General features: G+C 48.2%; 1 protein-coding gene across 1 annotated transcript in view; it reads left to right on the forward strand.

Annotated features, from left to right (window-relative positions):
- LOC140610920 (uncharacterized) overlaps nt 1–8,346 on the forward strand; it is a 29,907-nt gene extending 21,561 nt beyond the window's left edge. Inside the window, exons 5-6 of the mRNA XM_072787481.1 lie at nt 2,453–2,530; nt 6,596–8,346. Of these exons, the coding sequence (XP_072643582.1) occupies nt 2,453–2,530; nt 6,596–6,623 (106 nt within the window). The 3' untranslated portion in view covers nt 6,624–8,346. The remainder of the gene's footprint in view (nt 1–2,452; nt 2,531–6,595) is intronic.
- The last annotated feature ends 10,057 nt before the right edge of the window (nt 8,347–18,403 follow it).

An 18,403-nucleotide genomic window follows, 5' to 3' on the forward strand; every position in this document is an offset into this window, starting at 1 on the left:
TATCCGGGGATATGTGGAGTCCTTAGAGACCAGCCAAGCAAGTTTTAACAATGTAACCAAAACCCCTCTCTCCCTGCCATTTTTGGCTTAAAGTTCTGACTCTGAAGGAGACTGGAAGAATTTACCAAAAGGCCAAAGTCACATTTATTTTTCCCAAAGTCTGCAATGATTATCTTATGATCAAACACTAAAAACTGCCTAATTAGAAGTCCCCTTGGTCAATTTGTGGCTAAATTAATATATTTCAAAAGAACAAATTTGGGTTAGGGGAAGAAGTTTCTTTAGTTGTGGGTTTTGCTATCAGATACCCATGTTCCTGAGTTCTTTGGCAAAAAAATCATGGACTGTTTTTCTTATTAAAAAAAAAAAAAGGAAAAGTTCTTGGAAAAACAAATTGTAAGAATAGTAAATGTAATGATTTCTGAGGCTAGCTATTTTTCCCTGCAGATTGCACTTGGGTGGCTTTTATAAATGATGCTTTGAACCTGGAAGCTCAATACTAAAGCAGTGTCATTTTGTTAAAAGAGACTATCACAGAAAATTCAAGAACACAGATATAATGTTTGATGTTACTTCTCACTGTGTCCATGTGCCTACTGAGGTTTTACATATATTTTTATCATTTCTGCTTACAATAGAATTTTATTTCTAATATGTATAATATTTGAAGTTTGCACTTAAAGCATGCTTTTAGAGGTAATATAGAAATGTATATTAAGTGAACTTTATCTCTCTTTATATTAAGTGAATCTATAGTTGATCCCAATTGGGATCTCCTTAAATTATGTACAAAGTGGGGTTCTGGATGCTGTGGACTTGTTTTAAGCCTTAAAGAAGAGCTTGTACATTTTAGATGGCAGTTTTCTGGTTAAAGAGAATGTCAAGGGGACCTTGTTTGTCCCAAACAAGGCAGGTCGTGGAATTCTTCCAGAAGGATCTGGACAGAGGAGCGGGAGAGCTGAAGGAGGTTCTGGGGCAACCCCACAGCCCAGAAAGCGGACCCAGTCTGAAGTCAGATTTCAGCTCTTGCAGGATGAGCTCTTGCAGATATTTAAGATACAAACGTGTGTGGTGTCTGTGGACTGGCGTAATTCTGACAGAGGTGGTAGGCAGTTTGCATTCTAGGGTGATTTGAGGGCGTCAGGAGAGTGGGAAATTTAGAATCTGGAAGTCTGCTTTGAGTTCAAATCCTACCCGACAAGCGGGTGGCCTTTTTGAGTCTCTGTTTTCTTGTCTCAGAAATGGTAAGATCTATTTGCAGGTTTAATGTCAGGATGTATTAGGGTAACCTGGGATGTTCCATAATGTCACTGGAGTAAAGCAAAGCTAGTCCCTGTTAGATCATCCCGAAGGCTCAACACAGCCTCCCATGTTTCCTACCTGGAGTCCCCTGACTGGGTGGATGGACGGGGACACTGAAACCGCAGTTAGCTTGGTGACTAGGCCACTCTGTCTACCGCTTCCAAAAACAAAAACGATCTTAAGCCTGGTGGTTAATTAATGAGAAGTGATTCTTACTATCACTTATTGGATGTGATGCTTATTTAGAGCTTATTTAGTGAATCAGATCTGGAGGGAATCTTACCTAATTTCCTCCCCTCCTCTCAAGCAGGCCTGTATCAAATGTGAATTAACTCCGGCAGATGGTTGTTAGATTCTGTTTCTAAATTTCTTAAAGGAGATTTCACAGTTTTCCTCTCTAAATTCTTTTAGCAATTTAACAATTCTTTTGCCAAGTCCTTCCTTAGAGCTGACCTAAATCCATGTTGCCATTTAACTCCTAACCCCCTACTCCCAGCCTTTCCTGGAGATGGAGAACAGCTGGTCAGCAACCTTCTTATGCTAATAGCCCTTTGTACATTTAAAGAAGAGTTACTTAAAAAAAAAAAAAGAAGAGTTACCCAATTCAACGCAGGTTCCCTGCCTTGTCCCACATGCCCCCACCCCCACATTCATCAGCTGGCACATGGGCCCGTCCCCCTGCCTCTCTGACACCCTGCTACTTCCAGGTACCAGGCAGAGTGTTGCCGGTGGCCACGTAGACCCTGCCTGTCACTGCCCCCCTTACGCTTTGTGCATACTGCTGAGCCTTCTGGCCAGTTCCTGGGATAACCCCTACCAGAATTTTAGGGGTACGTGGCACCTCCATCTCAGAAACAGAGTCATCATGCATTGCTTGGGGAGTTAGGTCCCCCCCAGTGCCTCAGTTTGCTCAGTCGGTCGCCTCAAGAGGCTGTCACCTAGTGTGCTGCAGATGACACTGATTGAACTCTTTGCTCTACTGGACCCAGTCTTAGAAGACACTGAGCCAGAACTTTCCTAACAGTCTGAAAGACGTGGCGGGCTTTTCCAGTGACATTGAGGAGGCCTGAGCTCATGAAGTTGACCCCGTTGTGGTTCCACAGTGGATGCTGTGTTTAATCTGAATGTGTATGCTTTTGTGTCTCTGTAGGTGTGTTACCCAGAGCTCTCTGTCTGGGTCAGTCAAGAACCATTTCCAAATACGGAAATGGAGGGAAGGCTTCCTAAGGTAAGATCCCTAGCTGCCATTTTGTTAAAAATGTTTTTCAATTTAGAGGCAACAACATAAAAAAAATCAGTTCTTTTTAATTTTAATATGCATTTAGTCTACAATAAGAATTTATTAACATGATACTGTTCCGACCTTGGAAATAAGATATGCTAAAATAGATACATATGTATGTATTCTGAAGTCCTGTGACTCTTACAGTTCACATTGTCTTCCTTTCTTGACAAGTCCAAAGTGCAAAGCAGATTTTAAGAATCATGAAATCAATTTATCAAATGTACACTTTACGGGTTTTTAATTTGTTCCATTCTTGGGTAGTAAACTCAAGTATGATGATTAAACTACAAGATATCTTAAAAGTATAAGATGATGACACTTTTGTCTGGTAATAGTGCCCAGATATCTGATGCAATTACCCAAGAAACAAAACAGAAAGAACAGAAACAATTATTTTTCTTTCTTCTAATTTTTAGGCCTAAAAGTATTTCCTACAAACATGCTTTCCTTGTCCTGGCATCTCAGGTGTGATAATTGTCTGCCTGAAGAAAATTTGTCAAATTTACATTTTAGATTTTAGCATCATTTTCAACAACATTTACCAGTTTTTTTTTTGGGGGGGGGGGTAGATATCTTTGGATTCTCCTGTTAAGGTAAATACTAATTTGACCTTAAGGAGGAGGATTGTACTTTTTACCGATGACCTGTTGATTTTGCAATTAAGAAAGAAAAATAAAGTGCCCTAAAATAAAAATAAAATTTCCATTCAGAAGTTTCATAAGTACAACTGCCACATGGTGAGGCTTTCCCAGCTCTTTCTGACATTTTAATGTCTGAGAGATTCTTACACTAAAGGGAGTTGGCCGTTCCCCATCCTTTACTGACAGGCACAACTCGAAGAGACAGTGTCCGTGGGCAGTTTGCACTAAGAGAAAACAATTCTAAATCACTTTTATCTTCTAGAGAATTTCTGAAGGTCCAATTGAAAACCAGAGTTAGGAACATAGGCCTGCAGAGCTACACTTGTACTGTCTTACAGGGGTGGGGTGGGAGGGAGCTCTGTACTGGGCTTAAGACACGCATACCCCACCACCAGGCCACCACCACCCCACCACCCACCAACCTACCCCAATCCTTTACTATCCCACCACTACCCTACCAGCCATCACTGCCCACCCCTCCACCACCCCAGTCTTTACTGGGAATCTCAGGGCATAATTCATCTCAGCAGCTGAGGGTAAGACATGATAATGGAAGGCGTAAGGGTGAGTATAGTGTTTTCATTATTTCTGCCCCATCCAGAAATCCTCTCTTTGATACTGGTGACACCAGCCAGAGTGGCAAGAATAGGCAAGTTCTTGAGGGAGGTTAGCAGTCACTCCCTTTTACTTAGAAGGCCAATCCAGGCCCTAGACCATGCCTCCAATGAAGCAGGGGGGACGGGGAGGGTGGTTGGCACAGTGGATCCTGAGATTCAGGTCTTCTACTAATTTCTTTCCTCGATCCATATGTGAATAATACTTTAAGCATAATGGGTCTGTCCTTCCCAGCAGTCTCCTAGTGGAAAAGCACAGCTTTGCATAATCAAAAAAGAGAGTCTTGACTTACTTGGTCCAAGGCACATTACTGAGTAACTGGGGGATTCGTACATGAACAGTCCTCAGGAGAGAGGTCATGCAGCCTGGGGTAGATCAGCTATGGGACCCTCCAGGAGCGCCGGCCTGTGGGGCACTGGATGCATATGTCCCTGCTGCCCCGCCTTCTAGATAGCTCAAGATCCCCAGTGCTCTAGGAGCCGTTATCTGCTGAAGATAGGGTTTTTTTTTTTTTTTTTTCTGGAATACCTCTCCCCAAATTACCCAGAATCCCACCCAATCTTCATCTGGTTTTGTTGTGGATTTTTCCACAGAGCTAATGGGTTAGTAAGATGGAGACTTACACAGAGACTGACTATATATTCACTTCTGGGCAAAAGTGAAGTGAGCAGCTTTAAGGGCAGCCACGTCCAGGGTGCAGTTGGGTGGAATCACACTTAAGAAGTTTTGATTTTCCTTCCTGGCCTGTGGTAATCAGCAGCACTGAATCCTTCATTTGTCCAAAACCTAAGTTTTTCACGTTGTGACCTGGGCTGACTGGCCAAGGCGAGAAGAGGGACAGTTTAAAAGCACCAGGATTACAATGGATTTCTTTTATCAAATCCTGGGGTTGCATGCCAAAATTTCAAGATTAAAATTAGACTGAAAAAGACTGTTCAATATAATGCTTCTGAAACTCTATTAAATCCTTCATCGTGTGTGAGTGATGAGTTATATTTTAATTCAGTTTCCAGATTAGGTCCTGTTGCTATTTGCTTACACCAAAAGAAATTATAAATCCCAATCTAAGACTGGAGCATGAAAATATATACTGAATGGATTTTCTATACATCCTGAAGATGCTGTATGCTTTGAGAGTTTGAGATTTTTAAACATAAAACTTAGGCATATAAGATGTTTAACATAAAAAGAAATATGTACTGGAAATAAGACCTTTTGGGGATCCCTGGGTGGCGCAGCGGTTTGGCGCCTGCCTTTGGCCCGGGGCGCGATCCTGCAGACCCGGGATCAAATCCCACGTCGGGCTCCCTGCATGGAGCCTGCTTCTCCCTCTGCCTGTGTCTCTGCCTCTCTGTCTCTCTCTGTGACTATCATGAATAAATAAATAAAATATTTTAAAAAAAAAGACCTTTTAAAGTTGAGTTACCTGTTACATTTAGTTCATCCTGGGGCTGCTGAAAACATTTATTCAGGTTTCAGGTGGTTTTAAAGTTCCTAGCCACTGAATTCTTAGAAATTCAAATGTGATAATTTACAGATCTCAATGCAAGATTATTTTAATCCAAGTATTCATATCCAGTCAAAATAGCTTATTGTAAATGTCCTATTAGAACATGTGACCTGAGTAAAAAGGGGAGGAAAAAAAATCTTTTCAAATCATACTGGATAATGTTTCTGAGAAAACCCCAGCAATTAATGGCTTGGCTGACAGACTGTTGTCAATCGCTGTTTTCATACCTGATCGGGATACACAGGGATCTGTGGTCAAGTTAAGCCTGATCATCCCTGGAGCAAAAGGCTTCGTTGTCCTGTCCTCCTGCTAGTTGGTTATGATGGAGAGCTTCTCCGCATGGGTGCCTGACGGAGCAGGAGTGGCGCTGTGGCTGGATTACTGCAGACAGACACAAACACCACCTCCCCAGGGTGTGCGGCTAGACTTAGAATAGCTCCAGTCCGAACTCGGGGGATCTCACTACCTTCTAGCCTGGTGGGAGTCGCACTATCCTCCTCTTTCCTTTGATAGCCACTTGTGGTTCTGATTATCGGGCCCATGTGGCCTGGGCCAGGTGCTCAGAGAATAAACCATACAACAAGTTACCTTTGTACAAGCGGGACTCTGCTTTTATTTTTTTTTTAATTTTTTTAAAGATTTTATTTATTTATTCATAGAGACAGAGAGAGAGAGAGAGGCAGAGACACAGGAAGAGGGAGAAGCAGGCATCATACAGAGAGCCTGACGTGGGACTCGATCTGGGGTCTCCAGGATTACACCCTGGGCTGCAGGCGGAGCTAAACCGCTGCGCCACCGGGGCTGCCCTAGGGACTCTGCTTTTAAATATTGTTCTTATATACTGGAAGGCAGGCAGTTACCCACCTCCACTGCATAAACACCTTAAAGAAAATGTGCTAACATGCTCACGAGCCCCTTACGCAGCCTCACATTGGGCCCTGTCCTCAGAAACCTGACTCTGGGGAATGCTGCCTCCCACATGGCTGGGCATGGCCGTTAGAGAAGCACTTGATCCTACTGAAGCCAAGGCAGCCAGTGTTTAATCACTTCATGCCCCCACAGACCTAATATTTACATTCAGGTGAACTGTGTTTAATATGTAAACTCTGTTTGCTAAACACGGGGAGTTCAAGGATAAAAGGCGGGAGGGAGAAGCAAAAAATTTCAGATGGTTTCAGAAGCATGACTAAGTGTCTTGTGTGTATGTGTGTGTGTGCGCACACGGGTCCACCTGCCTTGCAGGGAAGACTTCCGATCCCAAAGGAAGTGAACCGCAAGAAGGATGACCAGATGAAGGTGGCCTCCCTGACTCCACCTGGCAGCAGTGAACTCCACGCCGCAGGCACCGGTTACCTCCACTCTTTTTAATCGTCACACCTCCATTTGTATTACATATGGTGTATGGGTATTGATGAGGTCATGGTATCATATATGGGATTTTTTTCTGTGTAAATCATCAAGTATAAGAAGAAACTATGGGACTCTGAGCCTTGCTTTAGAGAATTTACAGTGGACAAATAGGTATCATCAAACCAGTTTTTACTCATTCTGACTCAAGTGAAACGCTCAGAATTTCACACTGTGAATCCACGTTTACAACCCTTCCAGGTGGGCCTTCAGGCCTGGTTCTCGACAACGATGTCTTCCACAACTCAAACTCCCTCTGCTCTCACACAACCGGTCCACTCCTGCCTTCTCACTCACACTGCTCCAGAATGCTTCTCGCAGAGGCTGAGAGTCCCCATTTTTTTTTTCATTTAGATGTAACAAGCCTAGTAGTTTATGTTCATCGATTGTCTGTATATCTCTATATTTTATCCATGTACTCTTTTGATGTATAGAAGTAGTTTGAAACTCATTGTTTCCTTGTGGTAAGTGACCGAGATGCTGCCACAGGACCTGAGACACTGATGAATGGTGCTATTTTGGACTTTCAACATGCTCCTTGGCGAGGTAGCTCTGATGGAGTTATATTTTATTTCCATGTTCTAAGAAGGTGTTGGTACTCTGTTTCCCTGAATGTTGTTCTCTAGACTGGATTGACTTGTTCTCCTTGTGTCTTCAGTGTGGCTTTCTTCTTCAGCGCTGTAGGTTGAGTGAATGCTACCAGAGAGAGTAAGAGACTCGCGTCTCATCGGCGGGCACTCACAGACGTGCAGTCCCTGTCGCGGGAGCAATCACAAAACTGTAATTTACTTACCAAATCTCTTCTTTTTGGTAGCCTCGCCTGCCTAGCTTAGAGAAAGAAAAGCAATAATTTGACAGGCGTTTTTAGGTGTCTCTTTTGGTTCTTTTTGTTTGAAAGGATATTCGGGGGGAAAAAGAGGGCCAACTTTTAAAATAAACGCCCTCTGGAAAAAAAAATCCAAAAAACTGGCATTTGAGTAGGAATCTGCAAATTCGCACCTTTCCTGAAAATCAAGTTGGAAAAAAATGTCTTTATAAAATTAAAAAAAAAAAAGGCAGAGCACTTCTTTTCTGGCAGTTTTTGATAAGCAAGGTGTAGACTTTACATTTTTGTCCTTGCTCCCAATGAAATGGATCAACAAAAAAGAAAACCAGACAATACCATCTACTCATGGATTGTTGTTGTGTTAGCCAGTCTGAAAGCCCACCTTAATTTTTATATAATCGTCTTTGGCTCTTCCCGTCGGGGCAGGCTTGGTCCCGCGCTGTGCCCTCCTGACTGTTAACCCCAAGATGCATGCGCCGCCCTTCTTCCTACTCTTCTCGCTCCCCCCTTGACCTGAGTCTCTTGTGCATCTTCCCGCTCCCTCCTTGGTTAGAATAGGTCTATCAGCTGTGTAAATAGAGCAAGAAAACCGTATTCTGCATCTGTGGCATTTACGTAGAGTTGCGGTTGTATGCTGCTGACAACGCAGGCTTTTGTAAAAAAAACAATGTGATCTTGACTGATGCACTCACAACAAGTACCCAGTGTATTTCAGCTATTTTAGTAGTATTTGTTCAATAAACATGCAAGCTGTAAGGTACCCGGTGTGGCTTGTCATTGGAGAGGCCTGCTGTGCGAATGCGCTCACCCGTCCGTGTCAATTCGTGTGTTCGCAGAGCCCCCGGAGTAGATGGAGGGGCAGCTATGAAAACAGCATGTGCCCCACCCTCTGCGCTTGTTCCCTTCTGCAGGCTTTACCAGCTTGGGGCCGAGGCACTGGCTTGTCCAGGTGGCCTTGGAGGGCTGCCTCTGAATACAAACAGGAGTCAGCCGAGACTCCGCTCAGGCCTACACCATCTTCCCTTTTCAGGGCAGTCGCACACCCCTCCAAACCTGGTCTTCCTTGCTCCCTGCCACCAAGACCTACTCTGGGGCATTCTCTAGCCACAAGGCACCAGGCCTCACTTGCCCTTGTACACAGATAAAGAGGCTTACGCTTGTAGGAAGATAAAGATCTGAGACAAGACTTCAAGACATTAATTCATGTGGACCCAGCTACCTGGGATGTAGCACACGATGCCATGGCATCATCAGAACCTTCTGGAGGGCTCCTATGACCCTGGAGCCCAGGGGGTTCATCCTCTCCCTGTGTATGACACGTGAAACATCACCCGGCTCACCCCAAGCCGCTGAAGGGGCTGGCTGGGTCCTCTAGTTCGATTTCATGTGAGCAGAGGCTAAGGCACTGGCCTTGGAGATAAGAGCAGAAGGTGGAACTGCTCCAAAGTGGCCACTCAGCTTCTGGACAGTGGGGGTCAGATGCTCGCTCTGGGAAACCTTGAGTCTTGGCCCTTATGTGTCCAGAGGGCCGTGTCTACTGGGCCATTGCTTCTGACATTAAGGCACATCTCAGATTTTGGCTAAGTTTCCTGTTTTCCCTCAACTTTTATCAAGAGAAAGGAGCCCTAAAGCAGAACTAAGTACCCCTGCCTGCCACAGATTCAGAATTTGTTCAAGCTGAAAGAAAATTCATAAAATGGAGCCACCACTATCTTTTTTGGTGATCCCATCCAGAGGTCAGTATGTCCCAATGTGAGACAAGTCCTCCCTAAACTGAGTCGCCTTTCACCTTGTAAATAAATGCCATTTTCCCACCTCGAAGCCTCCTGTCACCTGTGTATTTTCACAGCAGGAAGGGGATCTATCCTGTCCTGCCACAGCAGCCGAGCGGGGACGAGGCCGGGCCACACAGGTGGCCCAGCCCTGGTGGCTTCATGCCCACCTGTGTTGGCCAGCTGTTATCACCCAGCACGTCACAGCCACAGCACACATCCTGAACCCATGACCTTCTCTCAGCTCCCAGATTCTGCTCTACTCTGGAGTCTGGCTGGTGCCTCTGGCTCCAGCTTGTGCGAGCTTGCTGTCAAGGAGTCAGTGAGCTAGACTCATCCGAAGGCTTGACCAGGGCCAGAGAATCCGCTTTTGGCAGGAGAAGGCCGTTCCTCCACTTGGGGGCCTGTCCAAAGGGCTACTCGAGGGTCCTCGTGACCTCTGGCTTCCCCCGCAGCCAGTCAGTGGAGAGCTAGGACTGAGGCCGCAGCGCCTGTGACCTCTCCTCAGAGGCCCCCGCCTCCGTCAGCTCCGTTCCTTAGGAGCAAGTCACTATAGCCCACAGGCCACACTCATGGAGGGGACCTGGCGCCCCTCCCCAGGGGAGAAGGGTGCAGAACTCCCGGCCCCACTTTCAGCCAGCACACCATGGGAAGTCAGGGCCTCGGGGACTGTAAGCCAGGGCTGGACCAGAGCGACGCCCCTGGCTGCACAGGCATCAGCCTGTGGGCTTCCAGAACCCGGGGCCAGCTCTCTGTGGGGAAGGCTGCATGGAGGGCACTGGGGCCTGTAACCCCGGGGCCGCCCCCCCAGAGGGAAATGCAGAGGATGCATCAGGAACCATAGGAGCAGGAGCGCCAGGATAGGGCCCTAAAGCCCCATGGGGCTCAGGGGCTTGGGTTTGCCGAGGACCGTTCCCTCAGGCCCTACCGCCCTCGAAGGAAGTGGCACGTCTCACACCTGCAGACACAGCCAGCAAGCTAGGTGCGACTCAGGCCACTGAGGCAGGGGCAGCAGGGGCAGCAGGGGCGGGCAGGTCCACATGGGGACACCACTGCCGGAAGCTGCACTCTCCTCTGGAGGCAAGAGTAACAGGTGTGCCCCCCGGGCAAGAGGCCGCTCGCCACCTCCGGGCACACGCACGGCCTGTGCGCTTGTCAGGTGACCAAGTGTCTAATAAAAACCTTGACTTGGTGGCCAACGTGTACAACTGGGAAGGCTTCAGGGAACAGGCAGGGAAAACTGGGACATGTGGCCATGGGGGGCCAGAGCACGGTGGGCTCCCAGTCCCTGTCCCCACCGGCTGGTGCTGCAGCACTTGCCCCCGGTTCCGCCATCACCAGCAAAGGGCTGGGGCACCAGCAGGCCCGTGACAGCAGCCTGGGACCAGGTTTCATCACTGCTCCCCACAAGGGGCTGCTGCAGGCCATGAGCACTCCAGGCATCTTGCACACCTGGAGTGACCCTCCCTCAGTGACAGGCCCCTGGGGTAAAAAATCCTGTCCTGGGGTGGCCCAGGCTATAGAGGGGCCTGAGGAATCATGATTTTTAATCGAGGGACGTGTGCCTCGCGGCATGTGAAGCCTTTCAAGGGTACACGCTCATGGACAGTTTCACAGAGCTCATTTTCAGATCCCCTACCCATCATCCTACTCTTTCCCAAACGGATCTCCTGAGAACGAGTCTGAATTCACACACATGGGAACAAAGCTGAGTCTCATCTATTCCAAATCTCAACAGGACACGCTGCCCTCACGACGACCCCAGACTCCCAGGTGTGGCAAACACAGGGGAAATGTCCTTTAATGGAACCTTTATGGCCCTTTCAGGGTCCCTTTAACCAGAAAGCCACAGGACTTTGGGCTTTCCCTTCTTAAACACACGTTGAAAGTGACATGTTGGAAGACACAGAAATAAGGTATTTAGACTCATACGTGGCTTTTCAGAATTCAGATATGGTAAAGCAGAGTGGCAGAAATAATGACAATTTAAATTAAATACCTTTTCCTCTTCCATCTCCTTCCACTCCTCAAAGAACACGTGGCTCTCACGGGACAGCCTGTGAGAATGAAGCACAGAGAAAAATCAGAGACCACGAATACCGAAAATGGCCTCCTCGCATAAATGCCTTCCACACGGCTCCGAACTCCTCTCTAGAAAGTATCTTACCTGGGAAGAGATGCAACCCAGAGCGGCTGCAGCAGCACAGGGCTGCCGAGCTGACTAGATGCACCGAGAGCGCCTTGGGGGAACACGAAACTTTCACAGGACAAGATGATAAAACCCAAGGATACACTTTGCTGTGCATTTTCAGGTTTGCTGCATGTTAGTTAATACAGTTGTCAAACCCCGTTGTATGAAACCAGAGCATGAAATACTTATTTCAGTTATAGTCAATTCTCCTCACATTCTCTTATTAAACATATACTATCTTTTTCATAATAACAAAAAAATTGTACGCTGCCACCCTCATTAGCAGCCGAGGACCTTTCCATTTTTTTTTTTTTTGTATTTCTGATTTTTGTACGCTAGTTCTTATTCTCCACAGCCAGTTACAATCTTATTTTATATGGAAGAGAATCTATTGATTATCTTGTTTTTACAACTTAACCATGGAATTAATCATGTTACACCTATATCATTTTAATTTTTTTATCCTTTCAGTGGTTGGTTTCACAAGGTATGCTTTTAATCTTCATTGATTTTTATAATCTTCAAAATAGCTAACCGAACTGAAAAATAAAGTTTTTTTCTGACAGAAGGTGCATCTGATTTGGCTACTTGGTTTGGCAGCAAAGACTGGCTCTGTCAACGAGGCTTGTAATAGACATTTTCTGTAAATGAGCTGGATCTGCAAGCTCCGAAGTAACAGTAAGGTATTTAAAGCAAAAATAAGGTCAAAGCATTTTATCAAAAGGCACAGTTTTGGCAGAACTATAATGAAATTAATAACGTATCTGTTTCTCTAATCATTTCTGAAAACACAGAATTTTAAAAGGTGAGCATGTGAAAGTGTTACAGCACAAAAACAGTGATTTAATAAATCTCAGCAGAGCTCTTTTGGTGTACGTCCCATAAATGGACAAAGTGAATTATGCTAATGATGAGAACAAAGCTCTCCACAAGTCACGTGCTTTCCAAGTCACTGCTTCTAAGAAAAATGTAGAAGAACCTAACCAAGTTGTCAGGTGACAGAAAATTAAAAATATTTTTTGACAACAGCTCATTATATGAACTTTGGCATATAACCTAGAAATTCACATAATTGAATTACATTGCTATAATAAAACTTTCAATCCTGTAGCTTACACCTATAAAAACCAAACAGAAATAGAATTGAAGCGGAGCCGTCTCATTCTAGCCACACATAATGTTCCTCTACAAATACAGGGACTGACAAAAAGTCCATCTCATTAACAGATGCATTTATAAAGTAATTTCACTTTTTGTATTTAATAATTAGTATAATGTACTTGTGGTTTTAATTGTGTGTATTAGCAATAATGATTATTAAAATAGTTAATTTTAATTTAGATACATTTTTATTAAAAATAAATGTGGGGATCCCTGGGTGGTGCAGCGGTTTGGCGCCTGCCTTTGGCCCAGGGCGCGATCCTGGAGACCCAGGATCGAATCCCACGTCGGGCTCCCTGCATGGAGCCTGCTTCTCCCTCTGCCTGTGTCTCTGCCTCTCTCTCTCTCTCTCTCTCTCTGTGACTATCATAAATAAAAATTTTAAAAAAAACGTTTAAAAAAAATAAATGTGATAAGGTGATTAGTGAGGTCTTTTAAATATAAATTATATCAAGGTAAAATTTGTGGGGGAATGAAATGAAACTTTGATTTGAAGGAGAAAAACAAAAAAAGTTCATTGTGTTTAAACACAGACTGACCTAGAGGGCTCCTGGGTGGCTCAGTGGGTTCGGCACCCGACTTCGTCTCGGGTCATGTTCTCAGCGCCCTGGGATCGAGCCCCAAGGCGGGCTCCCTGCCCTCTCCCCTGCTTGTCTCCCTCCACCCCCACCTCTTCCCTCCCCGCCTCGTGCTTGCTCTCTCTCTAAATAAAATCTTAAAAAAAAAAAAGGAATAATGGATTATGAACCACCAGTGTTCAGATTTGATTGTACACGTTCACAAAAGAAATTCAACTTTCATTTTGAAATGTTAACACATTTACACTATGCTCCAAATTGGATCCTTTGCAAGTATTTAAACTTACGACAAAAACCTTCAGGACCTTAAAAACCGCGCGAGGACGGTCCCTCTTTACAGCTCCTTCAGAGGGCGTGAGGACCAAGGTGTTTGGGAGCCTCTGCGCCAGGTGGCGGCCCAGGGCGGGGCACTCCTGTGGGCCCGGCGACAGGGTGAGCGGCCGCCCCGCGCGGTCTCCTGAGGCGCCAGCTGCTCCCACAGGCCACGCGGCTGAGCCCGGACACAGCCAGTGCCCTTCGCCCGCCGGGGCCGACAGCTCGCCACTCCGCACCCTCTCCTCCAAGGCCATGGGGCGGCAGGCCTCCCTCTCCCCTCCCCACGTCCCGTCCCGTCTCCCCACACGGTACGGCCTCCCCCTCCTCCCCCACCCCCCATCTCCTCCACACGGTACGGCCTCCCCCTCCTCTCCCCACGTCCCGTCTCCCCACACGGTACGGCCTCCCCCTCCTCCCCCACCCCCCATGGTACGGCCTCCCCCTCCCTCCCTATCCCTCCCTCCCCCCTCCCGTCTCCCCCACGCAGCACACAGTAGGTCCTCCCCGCCTCACCGAGGGCTACGCGAGAGCGTCAGGGAAGAGGACGAGCGGGTGCGTGGGTCCACCAGCAGGCACCCCCCACCCGCCCCGGGCCGGGCACCGCCCTGACCTCCACCCCGTCGGGCCGAGCTCCGGGAGCCGCTCAGGCGGCGGGCCCCCTGCCCCGCCCCCCCACGTCACCTCTGGCCAGTGGCCCTGGGACCCTCCGACCGGAAGTGCGTGGCGCCCACGTGGCCCGGGCGCGACCGGAAGGACGGAGGGACGGCAAGGCCTCCGCGGGGGGCGCGGCAGGGCCGGTGAGGCGGCAGGGCTGCGGGGCCCTGGGGCCCGGCCGAGCGCCGCCGGGGGCCCGTCGGTCAGCAGCGAGGCGGCGCGGCGTCGGGTGGGCCAACGGGGCCCGCGGGGCGAGCGCGGACACGGACGGCGTCGGCCTCAGCCGCCACCCAGCAGCCTGCGGCCCCGAGGCGCAGGCGCAGCCCCAAGGCACAGGCGCAGGAAGGCGGCCCCAGGGCGCAGACGCGGGCGCAGGGGGCCGCGGCGGGGGGGCGGGGGGGCTACCCCAGGGCGCAGGCGCGGGCTCGGGACAGCAGCCCCTGGGAGCAGCGCGGGGCACGCGGGGCCGCACAGGGCCGCGGCCGCAGGACCCCTCGGCCCTCAGTGTCCGGGAGAGCACGCGCAGAGGTGGGAAGCGTCCCGCGAGCTGTGGCCGCGGACGGAGAGAACGACCCTGACCGCGAACCGTACGGGCTCTGCTGCGGGGCGGAGGAGCCTGCTCTGGGCGTGCGAGGCTGCGACGGCCACACAGCCGTTGGCGTCCACGGGACAGCTTACGGAACGCTCGGAGTTTTAGGCCTTAAAAGGATGAGCTTCATAGGTTACCGGATCTCCGCGTTTACAAGATTCGACCATGAAGAAACGATCCGATTAGAAAACGGCACAAGGCACGAAGAGATGCGGCAACGTGGGGAACGCGGGGCGGCGGGTGGAGACACAGAGCCAGGCCGCGAAGGAGCGCGCCCACCACGACGGGGCTTCTCCGGACCCCTGGGGGCGACAGCAAACACCGCTGCTGGGGAAGGGGAAGAGGAGGAGGAGGAGGAGGAGGAGCCGGCCGCTGTGCCCGCTGCTGGGAATGTGGGACGGGACCGCGCTCCGGAGGAGCCTGGCAGGGTGGCAGAAAACGAAGCGTGCAACTCACCTGTGACCCCAACGGCCTTGCCGGGAAGTCCCGTCCACGGCAAAGCCGGTGTGGGCCGTGGATGGCAGCCTCGTTCAGGACGGGCCCAGGCGACCCGGGCGTCCGTCAAGGAGCTGCCGCAGCAGACTGTGGCCACTTCCCGGAATAGCTCTCCGCCGTGAAAACACGGGAATTAGTGAGCTGAGCGGCACCCTGCAGGAACCTCCCGAGAATGACGCTCCGTGGGGAAAAAATGCCAGTCCCAGAAGCTTACGTACTAAGTAATTCCACGTATATGACTCTTTAGAAACGACAAAGGTGTACAGGGGACAGCTGAGTGGTTGCTGGGGGCTGCAGCGGGGAGTTGAGGATGCGCGCGGTGATGGCGATGTCCTGCATCCTGGCCACCCCAGGGCCGATATCCCGACTGGGAGGTTGTGCTGCGGTGTCACAAGGTACCGCTGGAAGGACTGGGTGATTTGTGCATGGGATCTCTCTGCCTTAGTTCTTATAATTGCATGTGAATCTACGATTATCTCAAAATAGAACGTCTAATTTGAAAAAGAGGAAGAGAAAAACATCGAATGTCTGCAAAATATTCAATTATAGGAGACCTTATCCTGGACATTTATGTTGTTTCTTATTTTTCATACTCTAGATGATGCTCCAAAGCTCTTTATCTGTTGTGTTTTTTTTTAATTTTTATTTATTCATTCCTGAGAGACACAGAGACAGGTAGAGACACAGGCAGAGGGAGAAGGAGGCTCCCTGTGGGGAGCCCGATGGGGGACTCGATTCTAGAACTCTGGGGTCACGCCCTGTGAGTCAAGGCAGACGCTCCACAGTTGAGCCACCCAGGCGTCCCTCGGGTTTCCTTTCATATTTTGCCAAAGTGCTTTTCCAAGAGTTTGTGCCAAATTACACTCGTCAACACAGTAGTGTATCTGCCCTACGGCACCACCATCAGGCTTGCAGTGCCCACCTGGTTTCCAACCTTTGCTAATTTTGCAGCTTATAAATAGTACCTCATTGCCTCTCTTTTCTCTTTTGTATTACTGAGGGTGAACATTTTTAATGTTTATAAATCATTTATATTTTATGATTAGTCTATTCATCAAGACCAAGGGATTCCTCTGACCCTTCATGCATGAAGCAATGGGCACAGGAAGCATTACGAGCTGGTTAAAAATTGATTGTAATTTCTCAAAAGTTACAGCACAACTGACAGCCAGCTTTGGGTGTTAGGGGAATCCTGAGCTGAAACAGGACCAAGAAGTGGGGGAGGATGAGCAGAAGTAGCCGGAGCGAGGCCAGAAGTACAGACCAGACAAGACATGGTTTAGGCCCCGGGTGAAGTCATGCTACTGCTGAACAATACTGGGGGGAGGGGTGGGGAGGGGCGGGTCAAGAGTAAAGAGCTGTAGGAAGCCTTTCATGGTGGAGAAAAAGGAGCAGGGAGGCCAGTAGATACACAACAATTAGGTAAGAATCAAATGGCATAAAAATACAAATGACAGAAACCTAGAGAGATAGCCTGGAGCACAATTTTAATCCCAGAAACAAGGTCCGATTGTTTTAACAGAGTCCTAATCTTTTAAAACAAATCCGGGGCTAGGGTTGTCTGAGGATGTGTATGACTGTGTATATAAATCGAGGAATGGGAAAGGTCAGGTTCCAAGTGTGCAGATGCCTGAAGACATGTGAAAGCAGAAAATTATTAGTACTGCTTGTACTGGGGCTGCAGACGGGGGGACCCTCCTGTGACTGCATGTGGACAGCCACATCCAAATCACCCCTGCAAGGAAAGAACACAGGTCCACGCTGCAGAATGTGTGTTGCAGAGAAGCGAAGGGAACTCTACGTCCAGTCTTCTGCCCTGAGCAAGCATCTCTCCTGAAGCCTTAGACAAACCTCTGAGGGAAACCGAGTCTCTCCTTGGGTGCTGCCCTTGCTAGGAAGTGATTTCACTATTTCTACACTGAAATTGTCAGAAGACTCTGTGTTTGAACTGACTCACTGTTTTCCTCTTTCTGATCCTCACTGCACATTCTACTTCTCCCCCTGGAGCCTCACAACACGATGACGACAACAGTGTGTATTTAACGCACTCCAGCTACTGGATGCTGCACACGGTATGCGCGTTATTTGCTTCAGTTCTGACAACAGCTTAAAAATAGGTGCTTCGTAATGACCTTGCCTTACAGGTAAAGAGATGGAAGCAGACATGCTCAGTCCCCGGAGTGTCCGGGACAGCCAGTGTTTGAACCACGCCCTGTCTTCTCTGGCTTCTCTCTCTCAAGCATTTCAGTAGGTTCTAAGCTGCCTTGGAAGTCCAAGCCTGTGCCCTTGTGAGAGTCCTGAGGTCCCGGGAGCCAGCTCTTCCTTCACAGTTATACACGTCTGCCACGGACCTGTCGTCACATCTGCCTCTAGAGACTTCTCTATGAAAAATGTGGTCGGATTACGTAAAAGGACAAAGAGCTGGCATTTCAGGTCGTATGAACCATTGGTAGTGACTCTGTGGGGAGGTAGGTAATGTCACCCACCTTTAAACAGTGCCTACCCACCATTATCCACAAAACAAACATACTAAGAAAAACCTCATAATTCAGTGAATGATGGAACTGGTGTAGGATGTCAGCAAGTCAGTAACAAAGCAGGAATTTGTTCTACTTCCTTGCCTGGGAGTTCTGCAAGATCTCCTCAGCCTGTAGTACTGAGAAGGATCAGATGTAGACAGCAGTGGGCTCTCAACATCCAATGTCCCCAAGAAATGCTTCTATGCAACTGTCGTCACAATGAGGAAAAGAAAGTTGATCTCGGTAAGTTTAAAGGGGGTGCCACCTGCTTCTTGGCTTGCAGCTTCCTCTGAAGAAAAAACACCTTGTGCTTTGGTCTCCAACCAAATGCCCCTTAATGACCTCTCTCATTTCCAGAATTCACGTGGCATCTGTCACTGTATTTTTTCAGAAATAGGTTTCTTTCCCTTTTTACATCTATAAAAGCAAATCATAACTGTAAAATCAAGTTCAAATATTCAAAGAAGGTGAAAATGTTCCAAAAACACCCAAGAGACAACCTCCTTATCTTCCAGATCTTTGTTATATATACATATATATGAC

Source organism: Canis lupus, chromosome 2, assembly GCF_048164855.1.
Source record: "Canis lupus baileyi chromosome 2, mCanLup2.hap1, whole genome shotgun sequence".
Lineage (NCBI taxonomy): Eukaryota > Metazoa > Chordata > Mammalia > Carnivora > Canidae > Canis > Canis lupus.